The 27,059-nt window shown below is 34.4% G+C and overlaps 1 protein-coding gene and 3 pseudogenes across 1 annotated transcript; 2 read left to right on the top strand and 2 right to left on the bottom strand.

Moving 5' to 3' along the window:
* Window positions 1-2,065: 2,065 nt before the first annotated feature.
* On the bottom strand, window positions 2,066-3,531 carry LOC131061974 (NAD(P)H-quinone oxidoreductase chain 4, chloroplastic-like; annotated as a pseudogene).
* Window positions 3,532-7,446: 3,915 nt separating this feature from the next.
* Window positions 7,447-9,687, bottom strand: LOC131061973 (NAD(P)H-quinone oxidoreductase subunit 5, chloroplastic-like; annotated as a pseudogene).
* Window positions 9,688-10,785: 1,098 nt separating this feature from the next.
* Window positions 10,786-12,124, top strand: LOC131061984 (NAD(P)H-quinone oxidoreductase subunit K, chloroplastic-like; annotated as a pseudogene).
* Window positions 12,125-12,142: 18 nt separating this feature from the next.
* LOC131061972 (NAD(P)H-quinone oxidoreductase subunit J, chloroplastic-like) lies at window positions 12,143-12,709 on the top strand. The gene has a single exon (XM_057995805.2). The coding sequence runs from the start codon at window positions 12,188-12,190 to the stop codon at window positions 12,707-12,709; it is 522 nt and encodes a 173-aa protein (XP_057851788.1). The 5' UTR covers window positions 12,143-12,187.
* Window positions 12,710-27,059: the final 14,350 nt, after the last annotated feature.

The raw sequence follows: 27,059 nt of genomic DNA, 5'->3' as shown, positions 1-27,059 counted from the left end.
GATGTGCACATCCACTATCTATAATCCAAGAATCATTAGTGTTTATGTGAGATATTAGGGCTTTTTCTTCATACCTTTCTTCATCTAATCCATCTTGAATGAAAGAAGTATCGTTCTAAATAGGGTCTAAAAATCCTATTTTATTTTTGGTATGTTTGGTTTCATATAATAGATACCTATCTATTTTTTGCCCTTTTAAAAACAGTATCCACAAAAAATCTTCCTCTCTTCTGTAGGTATTATTATTAATGTTTAAATATTGCATTGTTTACTAATTAAACTCTCTCTGTGTAAACAGGGGAGACAAATCGTCTTCACCTCTATCTATTCTATAAATAACAAGAACTTTTTTTGTACAAATTAATTGCACAAAGTTAGTTGAATAAGTTGCATTAACTGCGTCTTTCTTATTATAATTCAATTTGATTAGTAATAATCACATTCTATCGTTTACAAAATTACATTATATTATTTACAATACAAAAAAACTCTATGAAAAAACATGAGAACCCATGGTCTATGGACCCTATTGGAAAGAACTGAGAGATAGTTTGGTTCTTTAGCGTTCAGTCGAAATTGAAAGATAACATGATGGAAATATTCGTTCCATGGAACGAATCCAATTTGGTGAGATTGCTAAGTCAAATATTTTCTGGTCGAGAAAGTGTTGTTAAGCTTTTTGACTTTCGGATTCTTAGTACATTACTTATACGGGATATACGTATATTTATTTTAAAAGGGCAAGCAATAAAAGCTGTAATGATAATAGCATTACCATCACTTTTCTATTTTTTAAATACTCGAGCTTTAATTGAAAGAGACAAATCATCATATAATTTGATGAAGATATTTCCATCTGTACAACATTTTGGGGCTAGAAAGAAAAATTTGTTGCTTGTTCCGCATCTTTTTATGTCTTTGCCAAAAGGCAAAAGGAGATATCAACGTTGCTTGCTCAATCCAAAAGAACATGTTTGGATTTTATCAAGTTCTAACACAAATCTGAATCAGATAGATGATAGAATATCTGAGAAGCAAGAAACAATAAGTTGGGAAAGTCCTTCGGAGAAGGAATCGAATGGCGTCGAATGGGAGATTGATTCATCTTTTAATTCGATTCCAAACGAATATTGGGAACCTGAAAAAGAACCTGAAAACCTTTATGAATGGAGGGAATCGATAATTCATAAAAACGAAATTATTGAGGGACTAGAAAACGAAATTGAGCAACTAGAAAAAAAATTACTTCAAACAGAAGAATTTGATTTCTCTTCAAGATCAGAAGATTCCATAATTTCAGAAAGGAAAGAAAGAGTTGAAGAAATCGAAAACTACAAAGAGCAACTACAAAAAATCAAGGAAATAAGGCATAAATGTAAGAAAATATTGGAAGAAATGTTCCAAGAAAAAATGGAACAAGAAGAATCAGATCGAATAAGAGAATCTTATTCCTTTTCAGAATCGGAATTTTTCAAAGGGTTCTTTGATGATTTGTCAATAGATGAATCATCTATAAGTATTAATTATACTAAGAAACCCAGTGAAAATTTCAAATTGTTGAAAGGGCGGCAAGACACTTTTCAATATTTCAAGGGATTAGAAAAGAATAGAATAGTTGATCTATGGAAGGTTAAAACATTTCTTAAAAATCCTTCTATAAATTATGATATTTTATTAGATCCTGGATGGAATCTCAGAAAAGAGATAAACCAATTAAATTGTATTCGATTTCTGAATCAGAATTTATCTTCAAGATCTTCTTCATCCTGTGATCAAAATAAAGAAGAATTAACATTAAATGATGATTTTCAATTGAAAAAATTTGTTCTTAAAATAACGGATCAATTTACTCTATCAATAACTAAGCCTAATCAGGGTTACTATAATGAAATTGTCCTGGATGTGGATTATCGCATGAATGAATTATATGAACTTAACAAGAATATATTATTGAACAAGATCTTCAATTACAGAGATAAATTAAAGCATCATTCTTTCTTTATGCTACTCAATATTCTTGATAAAGATAATAAATATACAAATCAAATAGCAAAGGATGATAACATCAAAAATAAGGATTCGGGACATTCAAAACCTTATATCCATAGAACATTCAACGTAACATAGATAACAAATAAATGGGAGTTAATATCATTCCAATTGCCGCTATTGCAGTAATAATGATCCGAAAGGTCGAAGAATATTTATGATTAGTAATTACACCCAAAAATATCATAAATTCTGCTACAAAACCACTCATTCCTGGCAATGCAAGAGAAGTCATTGAAAAGCTACTAAACATAGTAAAGATTTTAGGAATTGGTATAGCGATTCCTCCCATTTCATCAAGGAAAAGAGTACGTATCCTATCATAACTTGTTTCTACCAAGAAAAAAAGTGCAGCACCAATTAATCCATGAGAAATCATTTGCAAAATGGCTCCATTGAGACCTGTATATGTCATGGAACCAATTCCTATAATTACAAAACCCATATGAGATATTGATGAATAGGCTATCCTTCTTTTCAAATTGCATTGACCCATAGAAGTTAGAGCTGCATAGATAATTTGCACTGCTCCTATTATTATCAACCATGGTGAAAACAAAGAATGAGCATGAGGTAGCAATTCCATATTGATCCGAATCAACCCATATCCCCCCATTTTCAATAGAACTCCGGCCAAAAGAATACATGTACTATAATGTGCTTCCCCATGAGTATTTGGTAACTAGGTATGTAAAGGGAAGATTGGCAATTTTATTGCATAAGCGATCAAAAACCCTAAATATAATAGTATTTCAAGTGTGATGGGATAATATTTTTTAGCTAATAATTCAAAATCGAAGGTTGGTCCATGAGATCCATAGAGACCCATACTTAAATCTCCCATTAAGATAAAAATGGAACCACCGGTAGTATACAAAAGAAATTTTGTGTCCGAATATAGACGTCTTTTTCCCCCCCACATGGATAAAAGTAGGTAAACAGGAATTAGTTCCAACTCCCACATGAGAAAGAAAAGTAGAATATCTCAAGAAGCAAATAACCCCAATTGGCCACTGTACATTGCCAACATCAAGAAATGCAATAATCGCGGAATCCGAGTAACTGGCCAAGCAGCTAAAGTAGCTAAAGTAGTTACAAATCCTGTTAATAAAATAAGTCCAATGGAAAATCCATCAATTCCCAGTTTCCAATGAAAATGGATAAGATTTGTCCAGTTATAATCCTCCTCCAATTGGATTAATGAATTATCAAAATGATAATGATAACGAAATATATAGGTCATTAAAAGAAGATCTAATAAGCAAATACCTAGCGTATACCATCGAATCATTTTATTTCCTTTATGGGGAAATAATGGGATTAATAACCCCGCAGATATGGGCAAAATAACAATTATTGTTAACCAAGGTAAATTACTCATAATGAAGAGAAAAGAGACTTTCGATATCAAAACCCATGCTTTCAATTTTGGGTCGAGTATGGGTTTTGATCAGTGAAAGAGGAAAAGGAGAATGAAAAATATGTATGGGAAGAATCTAACTATCTTTCTTTTTTCATGGATCAGTAAGCTAGACCCATACTACGCGTTGTTTCATGCCATAAATAAACACGTACGCTTAAGAAATCCGTTGGACAAGCCGATTCACACCTCTTACAACCTACGCAGTCTTCTGTTCTTGGAGCAGAAGCAATTTGCTTAGCTTTGCATCCTTCCCAAGGTATCATTTCTAATACATCTGTGGGACACGCTTGTACACACTGGGTACAACCAATGCATGTATCATAAATTTTGACTGAATGTGCCATTGAATCTAAGAACTCCATTATTATATAAAAAAAATTTAATTGAATAATATTTTTTAATATATGGTAAATGATAATATATTATGAATGAATATCAAGAAAATCAATAATTGTATTATCGGTGATATAATGAATAGATTCAGATTCTAGCTGTTTGTTTTATAAAACAGACAGATTTGACCGAATCTGGTCTAATCGTGTTAGACAGATAATTTGGATAATGAGTTCAATATGAATTATGCTCTTGATTGATCGTAATACTTATAATAAATAAAGATAAAACAGAGATCTAGATCTATTTTTAGAGAGACAGGTCTAGTATCTATTTGAATCGAAATAGGTATATAAATTCCTCATATGGAAGGAGATCTCTATTACCATTTTTGACAAATTAAATTGATCGATACGAGTTGATTTTCTATTACGATATATTGCCAGAACAATAGCTAATCCAATAGCTGCTTCAGCAGCAGCAATAGCTATAGCAAAGATCGAGAAGATATCCCCCTTTACTTGCCTACTATCAAAAAAATTTGAGAATGTTACTAGGTTTAAATTAACCGCATTGAGTATTAGCTCAAGACACATAAGTGCTTTAACCATGTTTCGACTTGTTACTAGTCCATAAATACCGATAGAGAATAAATAAGCACCTAAAATAAGCGCATGTTCGAGCATAATAAAGAAACTCCTCATACCTTAACCTCTTCAGATACAAACAAAAGTTATAATAAGTTTCTAATTTTCCATTATCGAAAGAAAAAAATGATTCTTTCACGATCTATGAAGATAAAACAACGTATTTCTGCTACTAATGCGTAGGAGAGCTTTCATTTTCAAACTGTTTCTTCTCGACGAGCTATAGTAATGGCTCCTATAAGAGCGACTAGAAGAATTATAGAAATAAGTTCGAATGGAAGGAAAAAATCAGTGGATAAATGAGCCCCAATACATTGAATATTGTTTGTTAAATCTCGTTCTAACATTTGATCTAATTTTTGAGTCAGAGATATTCCGAACCATGATATGTTCAAGATAATAGTAATTAATGAACAAAAAAGACTCGTACAAACTATTGAACTAATGCTATCTCTGACGGTCCAGGGAGGGGCATAATTAGGATATTTCGGATTATTCATCAACATCACGGCAAATAGAATCAAAATATTAACAGCTCCTATGTAGATCAGGATTTGTGCAACAGCTACAAAATCCGCATTCAATATAATATAGAAAAAGGATATACAAATAAGAACTAGCCCGAATGAAAGAGCGGAATAAATTATATTAGTAAGTAATACTACTCCTATACCTCCGAATATAAGACTTAGCGTTAGAGGAGCCAAAAGAAGATCATATATCGATTCAGGTCGATTCATTATGTGTACAATAAGTTTGAATATTATTTCCTCCCATTCACTAAATAAAAAGTTACCCCATTTACCTATATGCTATACTGGATTTATAATTTCATTTGATATGGGCACTGATTAATTAATCTATAGATCAATAATAGATTCTGATCAATCACACATGTGACATTATTAATGGAATATTATTAATTCCCGATTTGTCAAAAAAAAATATTTTATTTATCAGATACTCTTTGATTGGAGCTCAATCTGAATAATCGTAGAAGTGATTAAAACATAAAATTTGTCTGTAGTTTCTTCAGACATACTAAGTTAATATGTTTAGCTCGGAATTGTTTGAATTTTTAAATCTTCAACAACCGATATTGGTAAATGTCCTAAAGCAATATGATCATAATTTAATTTATGACGATCATAGGTCGAAAGTTCATATTCTTCAATCATCGCCAGACAATTTGTAGGGCAATATTCCACACAATTTCCACAAAAGATACAAATTCCAAAATCAATACTATAATTTTCCAATCATTTTTTCCCAATATCTATTCCGACTTTCCAATCCACAACAGGTAGATTGATTGGGCATACACGGACGCATACTTCACAAGGTGGTCCTTACTGATTCACAAGGGATTCCACGTGCCCCATGCTACTTAGGTTAGAGCGTAAGCTGTCACGATGCTTTCGGCTACTAGACTCTCACCATCTAGGGTGCGGTATTCCACCCACTGCTTCGCCTAGCAGCATGACGCTTAGATTGCTCTCCCACAACCCCGTTTAAACGGTTTAGGCTGATCCCATTTCGCTCGCCGCTACTACGGGAATCGCTTTTGCTTTCTCTTCCTCTGGCTACTAAGATGTTTCAGTTCACCAGGTTGCCCCTTGTCTGCCTATGGATTCGACAGATAGTTAAAAAGGTTAACCTATTCGGGGATCTCCGGATCTATGCTCAATTTCCACTCCCTTAAGCATTTTGTCGCTTACCACGCCCTTCTTCGTCTCTGGGTGCCTAGGTATCCACCGTAGGCCCTTTAGTTTTTTGAACCTTGCCATTCAAGGCCGTCTTAAGGAGCTACTATAGTAAAGACATGAAAGCATCTTATCAACGTCCATGAACGATAAATAATAGATAAAACTATCGATTCTGACTGATCTGCTCCGCAGAATCGTCACGGGATGGAGATAAGCGGACTCGAACCGCTGACATCCACCATAGGGTCAACCACTATCTATTGGACCCTCTTGATTAAGTCTATTATAGAAGGTCAACAACCAATAATAGCCTTCCCACTCTACCCGGTACCGTCCCTTTCGAATCGAATTTTGCTGATAGGGCCTAAGGAAACTGGACGATCGTACTTGGCTAAAAGTTTAGCAGCAGATTCTTATTTACCTTTAATAAGAATATCTCCTAAAAGTTTTTTGAGGCAGCAGAAACTTTTGTCTCGCTATGAACCCAAGTATACATCTTCAGCTAAAAAATCATACCTTGAGCATGAAAATATCCTTAGGTCTCTCGGCTGGTCAGGCAGGCCAAAAGACATATATGAAAAAGTGCATTATGATAGAAAACCCCATAAGTTTTTGTATGACCGAGTAGGGGATCCTAACCCTCCAGAGTATTTTGCGAGAAGTTTTAATTTCATTGATAATTTTATCCCAACAATGTTACCAACATCTCCGTGTAGATTGGGAATAATCTAAACCCCGGGGCTAGCTCGCTCATTTATTTAAAATTATGAGCGAGCTAAGGTGATTTGTTACTAGCAGTTTTCTTAAAATACATTTATCAATTCTCTCAAATTGATTTCCATCAAGTAGGCCTTTCATCTTTCTACCTTATGCAGACTGTACAGCCTTTGAATCATGGGCTAGTTGATAAGATATGTGAAATCTTATTCGATCCGCTCGGGAATTTTATTTTGGTAAATGAAGTATTGGAAAGTCGTAAAGTATGAAAATGGATCTCAGCGATCGTACCTTCATCGGATCAATGACTCACCTATTTGTCTTTGCAAGCATTTCAATAAGTTTTTTCATAATCTTTCATTTTTTCTTTTTTTTCTTTTTTTCTCTCTATCTATTTGTTCCATGTAAACCAGTTGATGAAATAACTGAATCATATTCATTCACAAAGAATATCAATTAACAATATTTTATTATTGAAAAAATAAATCCAGGGAACGATATTGAAAAAGGATGCTGTTATAGACATCAATGCTAATAAATAGCATGATATATATGTATATATTCTAGTTTTCTATGGATAGAATGAAAATGAATAGTAATATATTAATATAGATATTAATACACAAAATAAGGAAAAAAATATATACAAAGATATACGTCCCCCTCCTAAGCATCTCATTCCCTCTCCTACAAAAAGACCTAAAAAACCTACTCCATTTGGGATTCCATCAATTGCCCATTGATCAAATGAATGACTTGTTTCAGCTAATCCTCGTATACCTTTAATCAAGATTATGTCATAATATATGTCTATATAAGCTTGATAAAAAGACCAATTATATATAATATTAATCGATTGGTCCATAATAATCTTCATATGAGGATTTGTTTTATGATATACATCCTGTGATAAGAAGTAAATAGGTCTATATAGAATACAGGCAATCAATATACTGAGAAATGCTATACCAACTGAGGGGATTGCGTCTATGAAAAATTCGGACCAATTCTCTAGATGTTTCTTATCAAAAGGGGCCATCGATGAAGCAAACCATTGAGATAATATGTCATACCTCATTCCACTTCAAAAAAAAGGAACTCCTATTAATTCAACAAACAAAGTAAATATTCCCAATACAACTAAAGGAAATAGCATTGCCTTGCTCGATTCTTTCGGATATGCAAAAGATCCTTTATAAAAGAAAGGATAAGTGACAACCAAACCTTTGTTCTTTTTGTACAACCCTTCCATCTTATTCAAAATTTGAAATGCTTCTTTGGAAAAGGAATTATTCCTTCCTATAATTTGATTCGACATAGAATCTGCTCTCATTCTATTTAATATCCTGGACTCCTCCTCTCCTCACATAGAAGTCAAATATAATGTAATATGGTTGTTATATGAATTAACTAAATTTACGCGGAAGTCCCCTTCAAAAGTGAGTAAATACATACGAAACATGTAAAAGGCAGTTAATCCTGTTGTGAACCAAGTTATCCCCCCGAAAATGGGAGAATATAACTTACTATCACTAAGAATTTGGTCTTTAGACCAAAAACAAGCAAAAGGTGGAATACCAGAAAGAGAAAGTGTCCCTAAAAGAAAAGTGATTCCTGTAATTGACATATATTTCCTCAAACCACCCATAAGAGCCATATTCTGACTTTTACGGGGGCAATATCCAACAATGGGTTCCATGGAATGGATCACTGATCCGGATCCTAGGAACAATAATGCCTTGGAATAAGCATGTGTAATCAAATGGAACAGAGCGATTCGATAGGAATCTATCCCTAGAGCTAACATCATGTAACCTAATTGAGACATAGTAGAATAAGCCAAGCCTCTTTTAAGATCTTTTTGGGCAAGAGCCATAGTAGCTCCCAATAGAGCTGTTATTCCCCCTATCCAAGAGATAAGATACATTATTAAAGGTAGAGCTTTAAAAAGAGGAAACAATCGAGCTACAAGAAAAATTTCTGCTGCTACCATAGTAGCGCCATGTATAAGAGCTGAAATAGGAGTAGGCCCTTCCATAGCATCAGGTAACCATACATGAAGTGGGAATTGTGTAGATTTGGCTACTGGACCTAAAAATAAGAGAAAAGCACACGAAGTAACAAAAAATGAACCAACCCCATCAATGGCAGTCAATTCATTTAATTTTTCAGACAAATATTGAAATTCGAAACTACCTGTTACCCAATAAAAACCTAGGATTCCTAATAAGAGTCCAAAATCCCCTGCACGGTTAGTTATAAATGCTTTTTGACAAGCATTTGCCGCACTGGGTTGCGTAAACCAAAAACCTATCAATAAATAGGAACACATTCCTACTAATTCCCAAAATATATATATTTGTAATAAATTAGGGCTAATAACTAGCCCCAGCATAGAAGCATTAAAAAAATTCAGGTAAGCAAAAATCCTCACATATGTTTTATCATGAGACATATAATTATCGCTGTAGATCATAACCATGGTTCCAACTATTGTGACTAAAACTAACATAATGGAAGTAAGTGGATCAATCAAATATCCCAACTCTAATGAAAACTTATTATTGATAACCCAGGACCAGAAATATCGATAGATGGGACCATCGGTAATTTGTTGCAAGAACAAATTGAAAGAAAGAAACATAGCTACGCTTAACAGAAAAATGCTAATAAGAGCCCATGTATGGCGAACACTCTTAGTTGCTCCTGGAAAAAATAAGGAGCCTAATCCGATTGGTACAGAAGCTGAAAGCGGAAGGAAAGGCACGATCCAAGCATATTTGTATATAAATTCCATAGGAAGATTAAATGATTATTCTAAATATTTTTATATTCCACATTCTTGGTTTCCAAATCACTAGATCCTGAAGAGAACAAAATAAAAACGATAGATCATGAATAAAAAAGAACGATAGAATATGGGATGGAAGGGATGGAGTCCTATCGATTTCATATTGATTGTGACCTTTTTTCATCTTTTTTCTGCAAATACCAGATTGGAACCGATCAATACTGATACTAATCAAATATTTGTAAGATGAGCAAGAAGGAACTCTTTTTTAGTCTAGGTACTGCGCTATTAGTCATGTACACACACATTTTTATTTTATTCAATTTTCTATTGTAGATGAATAGTAGTATTAAGAATGGAACTTAACAGAAAATGAAACCAATTGGAATTCTTAAGATAAGAAATAATTGAATCTGTTAAAATGACATAGTGGGTTTTCATTTACTCAAAATTCGTGAGTATATACGTATGTAAGAATTGATAATTATTATCAATTTGTATCGTGGATCCCCTATTGCTAATCAATATTATATGAATAAGGTTGCAAAATGCAAGAAAAATGTGATATAATATTCTCAAAAATGAATTTAAAGATATAATAAGTTTGCAAAATAAAAATAAAAAAATAGTATATAATAGAAAATATTATATCTTTTCTAAATAAAATCAAGGTATAAAAATGGATACTATTCTTATGGTTGTACCAAAAAAATGCACCTCTAAATCAAAAAAACAAAATCGTAACAATGTTTGGAGGAAAAAAGCGTATTGGGCCGCAGCAAAAGCTCTTTCTTATGTTAAGAGTGAGTATATTTATTCTGAGCTTGAGCTTTACGGTGATGGTGATTGGAAGATATTCCCTGCAGCTAATTCATCGGGAAGAAAACCCGAGGGTTTTCTTTCTTCCACAGCATCCTCCATAGCAGAGGAAGAGGATAAGCGGGAACGAGAACAAAGAGGATGAGAAGAAATCCTCTGGCTCGACCCAATTTTCACCACTATTTTCGACCCCCCAATTTTATTGTGCCCAAAAAAGAAGATTCCAAAAATGATAGACAAGAAGATCCCGAAAATGATGAATAAATTAGAGGAAGTCGTGTACACCCTCCAAGAGGAGCAATGGGAATCTCTGCCGAACTGCATGGGTTCTTTTAGAACCAATTATTTCAATTGTATTAAATATATAATATTCTTTTATGAATTTCTGTGTTAAGTCACAGACGAAACATTTTTTTAATATAAAAAATCATAATGAATCATTCGGGAGGGGAGAGAAGCGATTAATAAATTGACAATAAATAGAAGAATTTAATCTATTTATGTATCTATTTTCTGAATATGATACTTTTTGGATATATTTATCCATATCCAGTCTTATTCTGATTCTAGCATTCTCAATTTCAAGAAGTTTGGCTCCAATAAGTAAAGGGGCGGAGAAAGCCACTAGTTATGAATCAGGTATAGAACCAATGGGAGATACCTAGATCCAATTTAGAATTCATTATTATATGTTTGCTTTAGTTTTCGTTGTTTTTGATGTGGAAACAGTCTTCCTCTATCCGTGGGCCATGAGTTTTGATATTTTGGGTCTATTTACATTTATAGAAGCTTTTATTTTCGTGATTATCTTAATTGTTGGTTTAGTTTATGCATGGAGAAAAGGAGCATTGGAATGGTCTTAACTCCCAAATTTCAGAATAATAAAAGGTGAGTAGAAAATTATCTAAATCTAAAGCCGGCGATAAATCCTATAGAATCATCTTTGCTTGATCAAACAACTTCAAATTCAGTGATTTCCACTACTCTAAACGATTTGTCCAATTGGGCGAGACTCTCTAGTCTATGGCCGCTCCTTTATGGTACTAGTTGTTGTTTTATCGAATTTGCTTCATTAATAGGTTCGCGATTTGACTTTGATCATTACGGTTTGGTGCCAAGATCCAGTCCTAGGCAAGCCGACTTACTTATAACAGCCGAAACCGTGACCATGAAAATGGCTCCTTCTTTAGTGAGATTATATGAACAAATGCCTGAACCAAAATATGTAATTGCTATGGGAGCCTGTACTATTACAGGAGGAATGTTTAGTACAGATTCTTATAGTACCATTCGCGGAGTAGATAAGTTAATTCCTGTGGATATCTATTTGCCAGGTTGCCCTCCTAAACCAGAAGCTATTATAGATGCTATAATAAAACTTCGTGAAAAAATAGCTCAAGAAATATCTGAAGATAGAAACGAGTTTCAACAAGGAAAGAGGTATTTCACTAGAAAACATAGGTTTCATTTTGGATCCAGTATTCTGATTGAAAATAAGGAGGAGAAGTTTTTTCATCAATCTTATGAATCTGGGTTTGAGTCGACTTTAGAGATAACTCCCAAAACATCTAAACCCATTTCAGAGATATCATACCCTTTTAAGAATTTGAATAAAATACGAGAGGTTGCTGGCGAATGAATAATCATTAGTAAAAAGTAACGAGCAGGAAATAAAAAATAAATTTGAAAAATTCCATTAGAAATGTCAAATCCTTATACAGATACTTTGACAATAAATAGTAATCAAATGCAAGGTCGATTATCTGCTTGGCTAGCCAAGCATAAGTTAGCTCATAGACCTTTGGGTTTTGATTACCAAGGCACAGAAATATTACAGATCAAAGTCGAGGATTGGGTCTCTATAGCCGTTGCTCTATATGTTTATGGTTTTAATTATCTTCGTTCTCAGTGTGCTTATGATGTAGCACCAGGGGGTTCCTTAGCTAGTGTATATCATCTTACGAAAATAAACGATAATGCAGATCAACCCGAAGAGGTGTGTATAAAAGTATTTGTCCCAAGGGAAGATCCCAGAATCCCGTCTGTTCTACGTATTTGGAAAGGTGCTAATTTCCAGGAACGGGAATCTTATGATATGTTGGGAATATTTTATGAAAGTCATCCATGTCTAAAACGTATATTGATGCCAGAAAGTTGGATTGGGTGGCCTTTATGCAAAGACTATATTGCACCTGATTTTTATGAAATACAAGATTCTCATTGAGTGCAAAAAAAAAAAAAAAGAATGAAATCCTAGTATGAAAAGAGTTTATGCACGTAGACATAGATCTATATGTATAGATCTATGTCTATCTATCTACATAGGTTATACATGTAAAAAAATAGAATATATATCTGTATAAGAAAAGAATAAAATTAATTACTATTACTCGCAAATTCCATTTTTTTATGGAAAATATAGTTTTGATATCCATTATTTATAATCTCATGCTTGTACTTCTACATTTGTCTAAGTCCATCTAATAAATAAAATATAGTTCAACAGAAAGTTTGAACCACATAATGGAAGACAAAACCATAGGTGACTTTTTCAATAAAGAAAAAATAAAGTTTTTCTTTTCAGAACTAAAGTTCTTAGTTTCTTTTAAGACCCTTCAAATAAATATTCTTTTTGAGAAATGGGGTCTGTTTCAAACATATAGGGCATGGTTATGGCTTTTTACTTCCACAGGTTGGAAATATACTAAAAATATGTTTTTAGCTACTTTTCCGGAAATACCAATAAATAGTAGTGATCAGTTGGTATCAATCCTGCACAATATTAGGCAAAATTCGGATCACAATTTGGATATTTTGTGGGCACTTTATCATCAATTTTGGAGACTTTTAAAGTGGGAATTGAGAGAGAAAATTCTCCCAAAATTGAATCTTTTGTTATCCCATTTGGATGTTTCCAATTTATTGAAATCAATAAATAAAACAGTAGTTGAGGGAAAGGATACGTCAATATCATTTGATACATGGAAATATATACTCAATGTTCGGGAATATGATATTTTTCTTTGTATCTTCATTGGATTTTTCTTTTATTTCTTGCGTAATTCCCTTATTGTTGGTTCAGTTTTATAGGAACTTCTATCTCATCAAAGTTTTGCAGTATAATTACTCCTGCTTTAATGGAGTAGGAGAAATGATTAGATCTTGTAGAATGCTTAGAAATTTTTCTAATTTAAATTGGTATGGTTCTTGGCTTACATTTCTGGACTATGTTGAGATGGAATCGAATCCTGATGATATAGGATTATTGCTACTATTGAAAATTTGGTATGTCAAAAATATTAAATGGCTTTTAAAAGACTCTAGTCAATTTCACTCAATTGTAAAAACAATTTTATATGAATTTGAAGTGGATGATTTCCTTTTGAGAGAAAATAGATTGTTTTTAGTACAAGAACAAATCTCTTACTTGATCCTCTTCCCCAAGGATCCTAGAAGAAGGATCCCTAGGAGAGCTGCCGACTCCAACTATGGGCCATGTACGATCGATACTAGATCTAACCAACTACCCACCCTACCTTCTCTACGTTCTTGACAGTCTATCTTCATCTCAATAGAGTTTTTCAGTGGCATGTTATGGTCCTTTCCCCCATTACTGAAAATAAGTGAGCCACTGGTTCAAGTAAAAAATACTATCATTACCGCCTAAACAATCAGACATCCAACCCGTAATCGCAATGACCCGATTGCAAGAGCGGAGCTCTACCAACTGAGCTATATCCCCATAGATGTCAAATGAAGCAGACAACAATCCTACTACATAGCGCATAATGGGTGGGCTATCCTGGGCTTGAACCAAAGACCTCGCCCGTGAAGTAAATCATTGCACCTATGATTACGTGAGAATCAGCTCTCTCTTCATTCAGGAGTGACTCATCCTTCCCGAACACAGCATACAATTTTTCGTTGTACTGCGCTCTCCAAGTGTACTTGTTCCCCTTCCTTCTTCTTCGCCAACGGCAAGAAAAGAAGTCAAAAATTGGATGAGAAGAGAAAAGGAGGCGTTAATAAGATCCTCCTAACCCAATCCCAGACAATCCAAGATCCTTTTTCGATCCTGCTTTTCTCATCGTTCATTAGGAGACGAATAACAATTTCCTAATGTACTGATTCGAGAATTGTTCATAGTGATTGAGCGAGTCGAAGACCAAGGAAGTATTTAATTCCACTCTTTTTTCTCTTCTTCTTATAACTATAAAAAGTATCTCGGCCAGACAAGAATCCTATACTATAGATTTCTTTCCCGCATCCTAGGAAAAAAGCATGAAAAGACTCGAATGATATGATGCCTCCGTCACCTTAGAATAAAAGGTGATCTCGTAGTTCTTGGTCTGTGAAGATGCATTATTAGGTGCTTTTTTTACACATTTAGGCTTATAAATAAGAACTTCAGCCTATGCTCGAGAGATAGCCTTCCATACACTGATAAGATATGTATGGATTCTCAAGAAAAAAGTAGCCAAATTGGCTACCCAGGACCGCCCAGATCCCATGAATGAATAGAAAATTTGATCTACATTCGATCTCACCTTAATCACCCCATCTATCCTTCTGATAAGAAAGTCAGTTTCAAACCCTGGTTCGAATAGAAGGAGTACGCCATGATAATGTACCTTGGATGATCCACATCTCTAGGTTAGGCGTTGATGAGCACATTGAACTATCCATGTGGCTGATAGCCTTCACAGCCCAGGCACAATGACGCAATTATCAGGGGTGCAGTCTACCACTGAGCTAATAGCCCAGTAGGCCTCCCCAGTAGTAGGGGATGCCTGCCAAAAGCAAAAGAAATCCTCTTGCTCGCTTGCCTTTTTTGAGACCTTATTTGTGTGTGTGTTTTTTTTTCTTCCTTCTTTATTAATGAATGAAAACTTGTTTATTATGTGAAGTTTTCATTCATTAATAAAAACTAAAAAAAGGAATAATAAATAGTGAAACTTAACTTAACAATGTTTTTATAAGTATGATTAAGTATGATTTTTACCTCTTAAAAAAAGAGAAATAGAGAAATTATTGAAATAATTTATCTATTTCAAATTCAATATTAAACTAAAACAAACACAGAAAATAGGAGCCTATCAACTTGTCTCAACCTGGGAAAATGAGCTTACTTATGAACTTCATTCTTACTTATGTGACTATCAAGGGCCTATTTCTATAGGTTTTGAGGAGTCATCTTAAGTGACTGAACGGAGAGAGATGGATTCGAACCCTCGGTACAAATAGTCTGTACAACGGATTAGCAATCCACCGCTTTAGTCCGCTCAGCCATCTCTCCTAGATGGGAGATCTAAAATGAATATAGCATTTCACTAAATAAAGACCAAGATTTGTGAGAATCTGATTTTTTTTCTTTATTCCGTTCCAAATGATTTTCCGCTTTCTCTAGCCTGGCCAGTATCTGGCCAGGCCATTATCTTCCCTAGATAAGAATAATTAACCAAATTATGAAGCATACAGTGCTCTAGCTAATCTGAGAGCTAAAAATAATACTATAAAAGCAGCTAAAAGGGCTATCAAAATTTGACCTAGTGATATCATTTTTTTATTTCCTCTCCAATCACTATTTATTATATAAGATAATAGATAAGCACTTCTAGTTATTTATTTTAATGATTCTGGCTGTTTCAGGCTATAATCTGGATGAAATGTTCTAGATTGAAAATGGATAGATCATATTGGAAGGGTGAAAAAGAGATTTCAAAGACTAAGAGTGTATAATTTTTATGAAAATGATCATAATTTTCATTTTCTATTCATAAAGATCATTGTTAGATTCCTCATAAGCTATTAAGCATGTCTTTCTATCTCCTTCTGAAGTCTCAGTGTCCTATGTAATGATTATCTTTCTGTCTGTCATCTCGGTAATCTCTCTTTTCAGTAGGATCTTTGTCAGGACAGTTAGAAGCCATATGTCCTATCTTATCACAATTGAAACATTTCAAAGGTAGTTTTCCTTTATACTTACCTTTGCCTCTCGGTAACCTTTTGGCTAATAGTGCTTCAAACTCTTCTTGCTTTCTGATTTCCTCATACAGTTTGTGTACTACCTCCATGTTCTTACGAAATCTTTCACTTGCTCCACTGTGATCTCCTTCAAAGTACTTATACTTTCTTTCATTGAAATCATTAGATTCATCAAGATGAAAAGAACTAAATGCAAATTCAACTTTATTTACCGAAGATCCACTATTATCAAAATTACTTAATTCAAATGCATGTAGCTTACCAATAGTAGCATCTAAAGAAACTGGCATATTAGGTATAGACCTCAATTCATTGATTGCAAAGACTCAGATTGCATAAACCGATAGAAGGGTTCTTAACAACTTACTTGTTATATCCTTTTCTTCAATAGTTCCACCTGCTCCTTTGATTTGATTGACAATCTCCTTTAGTCTTGTACTATACTAAGTTATGTTCTCACCTTCATTCATCCTCATAGATTCAAGTTGTCCTCTTAGACTATCTACTTTTTCTCTTTGAACATGTTCATCTCCTCCATATACTAATATGAGCTTATCCCACATTGCCTTTGCATCATTGCAACCTTCTAGATCATTAAACTCTGAATCGGTCAATGCAGATGTTATTTCAATCATTGCTTGAATATGTTCTTGCTTTGCCTTTATCTCTTCCATCTTCAATGGATAGGTGCTCGGTGTGACAAAATCATTCTCCAGATAGTATACAACATATTCTCCAACTCCTGATAGATGTAGCTTCATCCTTTTCTACCATGTATAGAAACTTGACTTGTTTAGCTTCAGTGCATTCCTCTTATACATCTTTGGATCTTTAACTCAAGTGCCTTTAAACTTTCCTTCTGGAGTCCAAAGCTCTGATACCAATTGATAGTTCTGATACTTAATATAAGTACAGATCCAATAGGCAACAAGATGAGAGGGGGGGGGTGAATCATACAAACTTAATCATCCATAAAAACATCAAATTCAACCTCGGTAACATATATTTCAGTAATATAACCAAAACTGTTAAACATGCAAACTCAAAAGCATATAAACATCATAAATCTCATAACACCAGATTTAACATGGAAACCTAAATTGGGAAAAACCACTGTGGGATTTCAGACCTGCTAAGAACTATACTCTTCTAGAGTATGCTCAGTTAAAAGAAAATCCTGTTAAAAATTACAAACACATTGCTAGATGTGACCCGGTTAAGGGATTTCCCTCAGATCTGTTAGGATCTTCACCTTGTTAGAAGTGACCTTGTTAAAGGATTTCAAACACTCAATCAAAATGTCACCTTGCTAGAGGGTTTTACAAATAAGATTGTTAAGTCCACTCAGTTAAGAGATTTTCTGTCACTTTCACAAAATAACAGTAATAAAATCTATCTGCAACTTCACATCTAAAATGCTAAAGAAGATTCCTATTTGTTCAATACAATCTAGACCTAATCTTGTCTATCTGTTGGGCTTCTATACTTTGTTATTCTAATAGCTCTTCAAGCTTCTGTGCTCGGTAATCACTATGTAGCATCCATGTGCATACGATTTCCCACATACATTGTTATCAACAGTTTCCTATTTATAAACAATTAGGTAACCACCTAATCTCCTTGATCACATTTCCCATGATCAATCATAGCATCAGATCTTCGATCATGTATAGGTTCAATGCATCTTTCAATCTGAAAATGTTTTACCCCACCTAGGAACTTGCATACATTTCTTGGAACTTGTGCCAGGGTATTGTGGTTCAATCTGAGCTATAGAACTTCATGCCAACTTTCCATTGCCTTAGATTCATTAACAAACTTCATGCATGGCTCACCAATCATTTAATCAATTCCAACTCATCAGCTTCCTTCATTAAATATCACATGCAAACATTTAATGCATTTTGTTATAGCTCGGTTACAACTTGGTAACAACTCGGTGAATACTAAACTTCACTCGGTAAACATTCTGCCTTCATTAACCGATAGCAATAACCTTAGGGTTTACTGACTAGGTTCCTTAGGGTTTACTGACTAGGTTCCTTAGGGTTTACTGACTAGGTTCTTTGCTTGTTAACATAGTATAGTATTAACCTTTACAATTTACAACATATGTATGATGTTAAAACAATCTAAAACATCATGATCTCATCATTTTCTGACTCGGTACTAGTTGCCCATTGAATACCTTATTCATCCCCTTATTCATCATATTCTTTCCTGTGTCGTTTACCGACATCTTTATATTCTTCAAATCATACTTCTCAAGATATGGCAACATCATACTGAATTAGAAAATCAATTTCTTGACATCAATGACAAAATAATAATATAAAGATAGTAAACATCCTTAATCAGTTATATCCATAATCATCAACAACCTTCTCAATATCCTTATTGAAATGACAACAATCTTTCATTGTCTGTTATAATGCAATATTGCCAACATATCACTCATTCTAAGCCTCATCAGAACCCAAACAAATCTAACTCAAATCAAGTTTAATGTGTTTGATAAGGTCTCTAAGGTTTGACGTGTCAAAAGCACAAAAAGTGGGAAAAAGTTGTAAAAAGTGCAAAAATGCAATGTTGATTTTTGCAAATGTTGTATAAGAGTTCTTAGCCATCAGTTGAAAAGGGAGTGGTTAAAGTTTGTAACTATCATATGGGCCTATAAATGCCTAAATTTGGTCAAGTTTGAGTAGAGAAGGTTATGTAGAGTGGCCAATGGTTCTTCAAGTACTCTTAGAGTTTCTTCATGATGCAAAGCATCATGGGAATCCATCCAAGTGTCTTAGGAACCAACTAATCCAATTCTTCATTTCAACATATCAATCATTCATTAGAGGAATTTCCCACATAACAACACTCCTTAAGCATGGAATCTGTTGGATCTCAAATCAACAGATTGGATATGTTCTAAGGAAATGCCAACTCCTATCTTCAAACTCTCCAATTGATATGGCCAACTTATGGAGTGAACCAATTAAGTTGCTAACTCCCTCACTTTAGGCTCTATGGGACCTAGGCAGGTATACCTACTCAGTAGTTGTTTCTTTTAACTAATTCTTTTTATAGCAGATTCAATGTTTCACTTTGGTTTGCTCCCTATCTCAGAATGGCATAAGGTCCCAAAATAGAGTGCTACTAATGAGTTCAATATTTTTGTTGTAGAAGCTATTTGATCTTTATGCTTGTAGTCTATTTATTCTTACATAATTTATGTTTTTTATTTGTGTTATCTACTAACCTTAATCTTCCCTATTATTCTCAAATTATTCCCTACTCTCTATATGCTTTATCAATCCTACTACTTGAAATAAATTGAAGTGTATTCAATATGACAAAGTAAATTATTATTTTGAGTAAATAATTGAGTAATGATCAATGCCTATCCTTCTATTGGGTCACAAAGTCTATATCTTCTAGGATCCCGCATATAACTCCTATGTGACAGTTTTTTAAATCCACCCTTCCAATGGATTTTTCAATTGTCCTGCTCCCAAGTGTTTATAAATTGAATTTTTCCACTACAAATTGCTTAAATAAGTTTAACTTTCCTTCTGAAAGACCAATTAAGCAAGAAATATAAGGAACAATTATGTTTAACATACAATCTTGTTTTTCAAATTGAAAATGAAAGCAATCAATTTTCCACACTAAGAAATTTTTAAAGAAACCTTATCTATTCCAGATAATAACATAAGAGAACGGGTTACTAAAACAACATTTATCCACAACACATGTAGAGGAAATGAAGACGCTTGTATTGATTAAAATTCTGAACATGAAAATAGTCTTCTTGCTGATGATATCTTAATATTACAAAACTCTCCTCATACTTATATGAGAGCCAAACAGTTTCAAAATGAAAGAGTGTGCCCCTTTGAAAGTCATTGACTAACTAAATGTATTTTCTACTATAATTGAGCATAAACAAATTTAACATCCTAAAATGATTGATGTATTCCACATCCTTGTAGCAACGAACATCTTTCCTCCATCTCTTCATATCATATTCTAATTGGGAGAGCTCATATACCGACAAATTGACATGGGTTGCCAAGTCCTCTTCCATGTCCAACTTCTCATTTGCTCTGTCAAGGATGCCTATCAACTCGGCTTGCTATTATTCTAGTGGCACGAGGTCTCCATTGTGAATAATTAAAGGCATTCAGGTTGTGTTGGAATTTTCCAATGTCTGAATATCATTATTCAGTTCTTTACCAAGCCTATGGTGTGCTTCCTTGAATGCATTCCCTTCGTCCTTTTCCTCTACAGTCATTGAGTTGTTCTTGTTCATTACTTCTAGAAAATGATCTTGTAATCTCATATGCTCATTTAGGGCCTTTATGGTGTCAGTGTGTGTCCTCTAGAAATTGGTTGAGTATGGCATCATGACTTTGAATCGGTGGTCCACCACATCACTCACAAGTTTGTTAGTTCTCCTTTTGGCTCCCTCGAGTTGCTTCACCAATTTCTCATTCTTTAATTGCCAATAGGTTTCATCTTGCAAGGCCTCAAATGAGGATTCCTCAATTTCAATGATCTTAGGTGTTGATTCTAGTTGTAATGATTTATCTTGCCAATGTTGTTTTTCCACTTGCACCTTTTTATATAGGGCTTTGAGTGTATGGTTTTGTCTGACCAGGTACTCAATCTGATCCTTGTTTAGCTTAGCCACATCTAGGTTTAATTGTGTAGTTATCCTTGGATCTATTTTTTCCATTTTCTAGATCATAAGGTGTCTAAAAGCTTCATTAGTGTCTGCAAGGAGTGGCCTCTTATTTTTGGGGTATAAGGCCCATAGTAATAAATCCTTCTGATCTGGATCATATCCTGAACCAAAGAATATTCTATTGATCTCAGCTAGCACAATATGTTCTCCATGGTGTTTCTTCTGCAAGAAACTATCAAACAAAAGGGTAGACTTCATCTCCCACCCGGGATAAATGATCACACCTGCTTCTTTGAGTAACTGCCTCCCCCTTTCAGGGGTCATTTCTTTCATTTCTTTGTCAATGTCCTCCTGCAACATTTGCAAATTTTCCTCCTCATCTCTCTCTCCTACTTATTGTCTTATTATCTTTCCCCCATATTTACATAAGAAAGTATTAAATTCTAGTGTATGGATGGAATCTTGATCTGATATGAACTCTTCATGTTCCAAGATCCCGGTGTCATCCACTTCTTGCATGTGATATTGGCCTATATCCAAATCCATCTATTGCTCATATCTAAAACTGGGTGGAGACATATTGTCTTGTGAATCAGTAAGAATATATTCAACAATTGACTAGGGAGTTAAATGTGCTATGGGTTCAGTTTCCCTCACACTTTTAGACCTATTTATGAAAACATATTGTGGAACATTCTTTACAATCTCCAACTCATGTAGCAACAATTTCTCAGCTATGGCCACAGGGTCATCAATCCCCTCCAAACTTTTCTCATTGATCTTCCCTTGGCTAACCTTCCACTAATAGGCTTTGGCAATTTTATCATAACTTTCCCTTTTCTTCATTGCCTCTTCTCTTTTCATATTCTCGATAATATCATCAATCATCATAGGGGTATGCTCCTCGTCTTTCAACTTTTGTGATGCTCTGGCTCCTTGTATGTAGCCTTCTGGGTCAAAGTTGGGTCTTTGTTCCCTTTCACAAGGTGGTAGTACTCTAACTTGTTTTACAATAAATTATAACTTTTTGAACTTTTAACAATTAAATCTAAAAACACTAACAATCCAGGCACTATTGATTACTTTCCATGATCTATGAGATGTTTTGCACTAGCTTGAGACAATTGTCTGATAATTTATAGGTAAGCAACCCTATCTGGTACTATCATTGGGATTAGAAAGGGTTTTCCCTCAAACCCATATACCCTAATCTGTGTATAATCTGGGAAGCAATACCAGTCTCCCCAACTATGGGTTGTTTGGCTCTATTCATCAAATTATTTTTGTCTTAAAAATTTCTTAATCTATGGAGACAATGAAAAATGACAAGGGTATCCTAGCACTCTGTGCAGAGGCTTCACAAAGAATTATTCAAAATGCATGTATTGAGTGTTGTTGTATCTTATATCCTAGGCTGAAAACCACAACTGAATAGGTTTATGGACTCTAGCCTTATCATATTCTCTTGTCTCTTGTCCAACATAGAGAAATAGGTGTACCAAGTGGGAGTATTGTTTGAAATGGATGTTAGTCATGTCACTCTTTAGTTTTTCAAGCCCATGGTTCATAGTGTCCACTAAGAAAGTGGCATAATAAAACATGTGAGGGTCTTTAGACTGAATATCTGCATTGATAACCATGGTGACAATGTCCATAAGGGGAGAAGATTCTACACCCAAAACTTGTGCCACACAATAGTATGTATATTTGAAATATGGATAAAACAAATTGACATCAAATGGGGCTTTCTCATCATATATAAACGAAATGATAGATCCTTCTAACCTTGGTCTGTGTGGAGGAAGCCTCCATTGCTTCTAGATATGCTCCATATTAAAGTACTCTTATGTGAGTTTTCTCATATCAATGTTCTCTTCACATCCCCACTCCAATTTGAACACTTTCTCAATACAATCCTTGGTGATGCATATCAAGGGGTTACCCATGTAGTCATAGATGACTTTTATCTTAGGGTCATACCTATCCACCAATTCTTTTATCAACTCTATGCTTACAAAGACATTGGGGACTACAAGCCGCCCTAAATTCAATGTCCATAAGTTACAGAGTGGCTCTACCGTAGATCTCCTCACATAACTAAAGATAAAAATTTCATGACCTCGAATTTCTATCTAAATATCCCCTAGGTTTTTGAATTTATCTTCCAATACCTCATCATCTGACTTGATTTTATTTGAATGATGACATGAGATAGGGAATTGGTCCAACAAGTCTTGGTCTAGAGATCTCTCTTCTTTCTTCTGTCATTTAGGTTTGTTTTCCTCCCTAATTTCCAAAGGTTGGGGGTCTTTGCTTTTTCTAGCCCTAGTTTTTTTAGGTGATGACACCTCCATCTTAGATGTAATACTAAAAGAATGAGGATTGGAAGATCACCTACTAGTTTTGTAGAGTAAACCCAAATGCAGAAGCTTTCACAAAATCACTCGGTCTTTGATCGCTTCGAGCTCCTCTCTCCTGATGAATTTATCAGACAATTGTGACTGTTCTATCAGTTGAGTTCATCTGTTACATGCAACGGCTATAAAGATACTTGATTTGAATTTATTGCGACATGACTTGTTTAGGTTTGTGTGGGATTTTGCGGCAGAATGATTAAACGTTCCTCTTTTCAAAGTCTTTTTTTGTGAGTGAATCATCATGAGTTCTCATCGATATTACCCCGCCTCTATTTTGGTTTTGATAAAACATACCACTTCGACCATCTTCTTATCGTTCTCATCGACACCTTATTTTCATCGAAAAGATCTTATTTTGATGAAACCCCTTCTTTTCCAATGACACTTATTTTCGATGAAACTTACTCTATCGCCATGAGGTTTAGCAACTTCTTTGATATCTCCTTTTTATCAAAAGGAAAGGTTTCAATGGAACATACTTCTTCTCTTTGATGTGCAAACTTTGATAAAATAGTTGGTTTCGCTAATATTCTTTTGGATCGCACCGATACTCTCGTTTCATTGAAAGACATGGTTTTGGTAGAATCATTCCTTCTTTCTTCAATGTGTAGGCTTTGATGAAACTAGCGGTTTCATCAAGATCTTTTCGAGCTTTGCTGATGCTTTCTTTTCATCGATAGCTTATTTCTTTCGATGAGAATGGCATGTATTTCATCAAAACAGGAAATACTAAAGTGAACTTAGGGAATTGGCTTCTTTTCGATGAAAGGGAACACTTCGATAAAGGCTTTTTCTATTTGGTCGATGGGTCAATTTGATCGATATATAAGACCTTTCTTATTTTTCAATGGAGGGTTGGGTTTGTTTCTTAGAAATTTAAAAGGCAAGGTGATTTATTTTTTAGAAAACTTCTGTAGCTCCATTCTTTGGAGAAAATACTAAAGTTTGGTGATGACAATTCATGGGATTAGAATTTTTGGTTATAATAGAATCATTGAATTTATGACATACATGATAGCTCCCTTCATTAATAATATTAAACATATACATCATCAACTGCCAATTCTAGGTAGACCACGCCAAACCAGAGAAATAACTACTGAGCACATACTTCAAGTCTACATACAAACATAGCAATAGAACACCAGCCCAACTACATACAAACACATTAACACTATTAACTATTAAACCCAACATACTTAGCACCACTATTTATATCATTGTCCACCACCCGAACCACAAACAAACCACATATTGCAATTACATAAGTTGCAGAATAGTGGAAGCTCGGTTACCCATTGTTACCAATCTATTAGTTCTCTCCTCAGTCAACCAGTTATCTTTTGCATTCATCATCCTCCGAAAAGGAGCCAAATAACTATTGATAACCCCAATTTGAAATACCTCCCAGGATTCATCCAAAAAAATTTCCTGCCTCTTTCTCTCCTCTTTTTTTCTTTCAATCTCCACATCATTAGCATCAAAATCTTCTTCGAAATCTTAAAAAATAACTGCAGGGTTAAAATAAACATTCAGAACACTAGCCCATTCCTCCTCCAGTTCCATAACCGCACTACCAACAACATCTATATCAACATCTTTGATGAAGCCAACAAGTCTCTCAACACACTTCTCCTTGGAAACAAGAATGTCAACCAAAATTGTGAGCACTTATTAATACACATATCCCTCGCACCAATGTCTATCTCCGCTAAGCACCTCCTCCACCAGCCCCCTAATCGTCACCTCTTGTTCCTCCTCCATGTCAATATCAAATAATCTCTCACATGGCTCCTCTAGTGTTTCCTCTCTACATAAGAAGCTCAGCCCAAAATAATGACCCATTGTTTGAATTTGTGATGATCCTCTCCTCTGTCAAAAAAATTAACATACACCTACCTAAAATAGCCTACCTTCCCCTAGAAGTTTCTAGAAATTTCAAGGATTTCTATGAATCATTCAAATCTGACTCCTTCCCAAAAAATTAGAACAGCTCTGTGCCACCAGAAAAATCACTTTAGTCTCATCCTAAATCTACTCAATATCTACATTCTACAAACTTCAATCGATGAGTTATACTATACTATCATGGCACTTTGTACCAATTCCCTCCTATTACCTGACAAAATTTACTAGTTTCTTCTGGGTGTAAGATTTGTCAAGTATATCCATGTACTATGGACAAAAACCAATCAATGAACTCTGTTGCTAAATCCAAACAACCATTATTCAATCTTGTTCTGAGGGAATTTCAAAGATACTTGACTATCCAATTCCTTTCTTGACCACACTCTCCTCATTCTTGAATAGTATATCCCTAAAAGGATGATCCCAATCATTAGATTTGTCTTTGATTTGTATCACGTCTCTTTCGACCCCCTTATCAGAAAGCCAGTCGGCCGCCCTATTGCCTTCTCTATATGTGTGTTGCATCGTATAGTCCAATAAAGAGCTCAATAACTATTTGATCTTGTGCATCCACATATGAAGCCTCCAATTAAGGAAATGAACTTTAGAGACCCTATTTAGTATCACTTGCGAGTCTCCTTCAATGACCACCTTCTCCATACTTTTCTACACACACATAGCTAGACCTTTTTCCAGGCCTTTTAATTCTATTTTGTTATTAGAAGCAATTCCATATGGACCTGCCATCGACCAAAGCAATTTGCCATACTCATTTCTAATAACGGCCCCAAAACTCGCTCTACTCGGGTTACCCTTGCTAGCTCCATCAAAATTCATTTTCACCCATCCAGGTGGGGGTGCTTTCCAAACAACATCCTTTCTATAAATCTTCTTACAAGGAGCAAAACATACATGATAGGTTACTCAATAGAGACATTGAAATTTCATGATTTATCAATAGCATTATGTTTGCTCATCACTATGCAAACATTTATGTTGTCTTCTCCTTGAATTGATTAAAGTATCAATTGGAATTGTAACTGATAGTTAGGATTTTGTCTTAATCGATACTAGTAATGCTTCTTATCTTCACCCATCAATGCTCGATTATCATTGATCACTTATAAACATTTTTTACTTATCGATTGGAATAATGAGTCGATTAGTTAATGATTGTCACTATAAGTCTTGTCTTGTTGTTTAATTGGTACTTCAAACTCTTGATTAACCATTTGATTAGTGTCTTCTTCTGATCTTTATCTTTAATCGATGCATTCAAAGACTTAATCAATATGCTGAATCGATATATGTGTTAAATTCAATTTATTAATAGTTGCAAGGGTTGTGTTTTACTTGGTAACTGTTGGGGTTATATAATTCTCATAGTCAAGAAAAGTTGTTTTATCTTATAAATGCTTCATTGTCTATGGTATTTGTATACACAATATATTGAATGAATAAAGAAATCTTTGTTAGTAATTTGCAACTCTCCAGTACAATAAATTCAATTTATCTTTGTTGATTATTTTTACTTTGCAAAGATAGTTGTTTCCATCTGCATGTAAAGACTTGCCTCTTAATTGGTG

The sequence above is a fragment of the Cryptomeria japonica genome, chromosome 2, assembly GCF_030272615.1.
Source record: "Cryptomeria japonica chromosome 2, Sugi_1.0, whole genome shotgun sequence".
In the NCBI taxonomy this organism is placed as follows: domain Eukaryota; kingdom Viridiplantae; phylum Streptophyta; class Pinopsida; order Cupressales; family Cupressaceae; genus Cryptomeria; species Cryptomeria japonica.
Note: the sequence above shows the minus strand (reverse complement) of the source record. Positions and strands in the feature narration are given on the sequence as shown.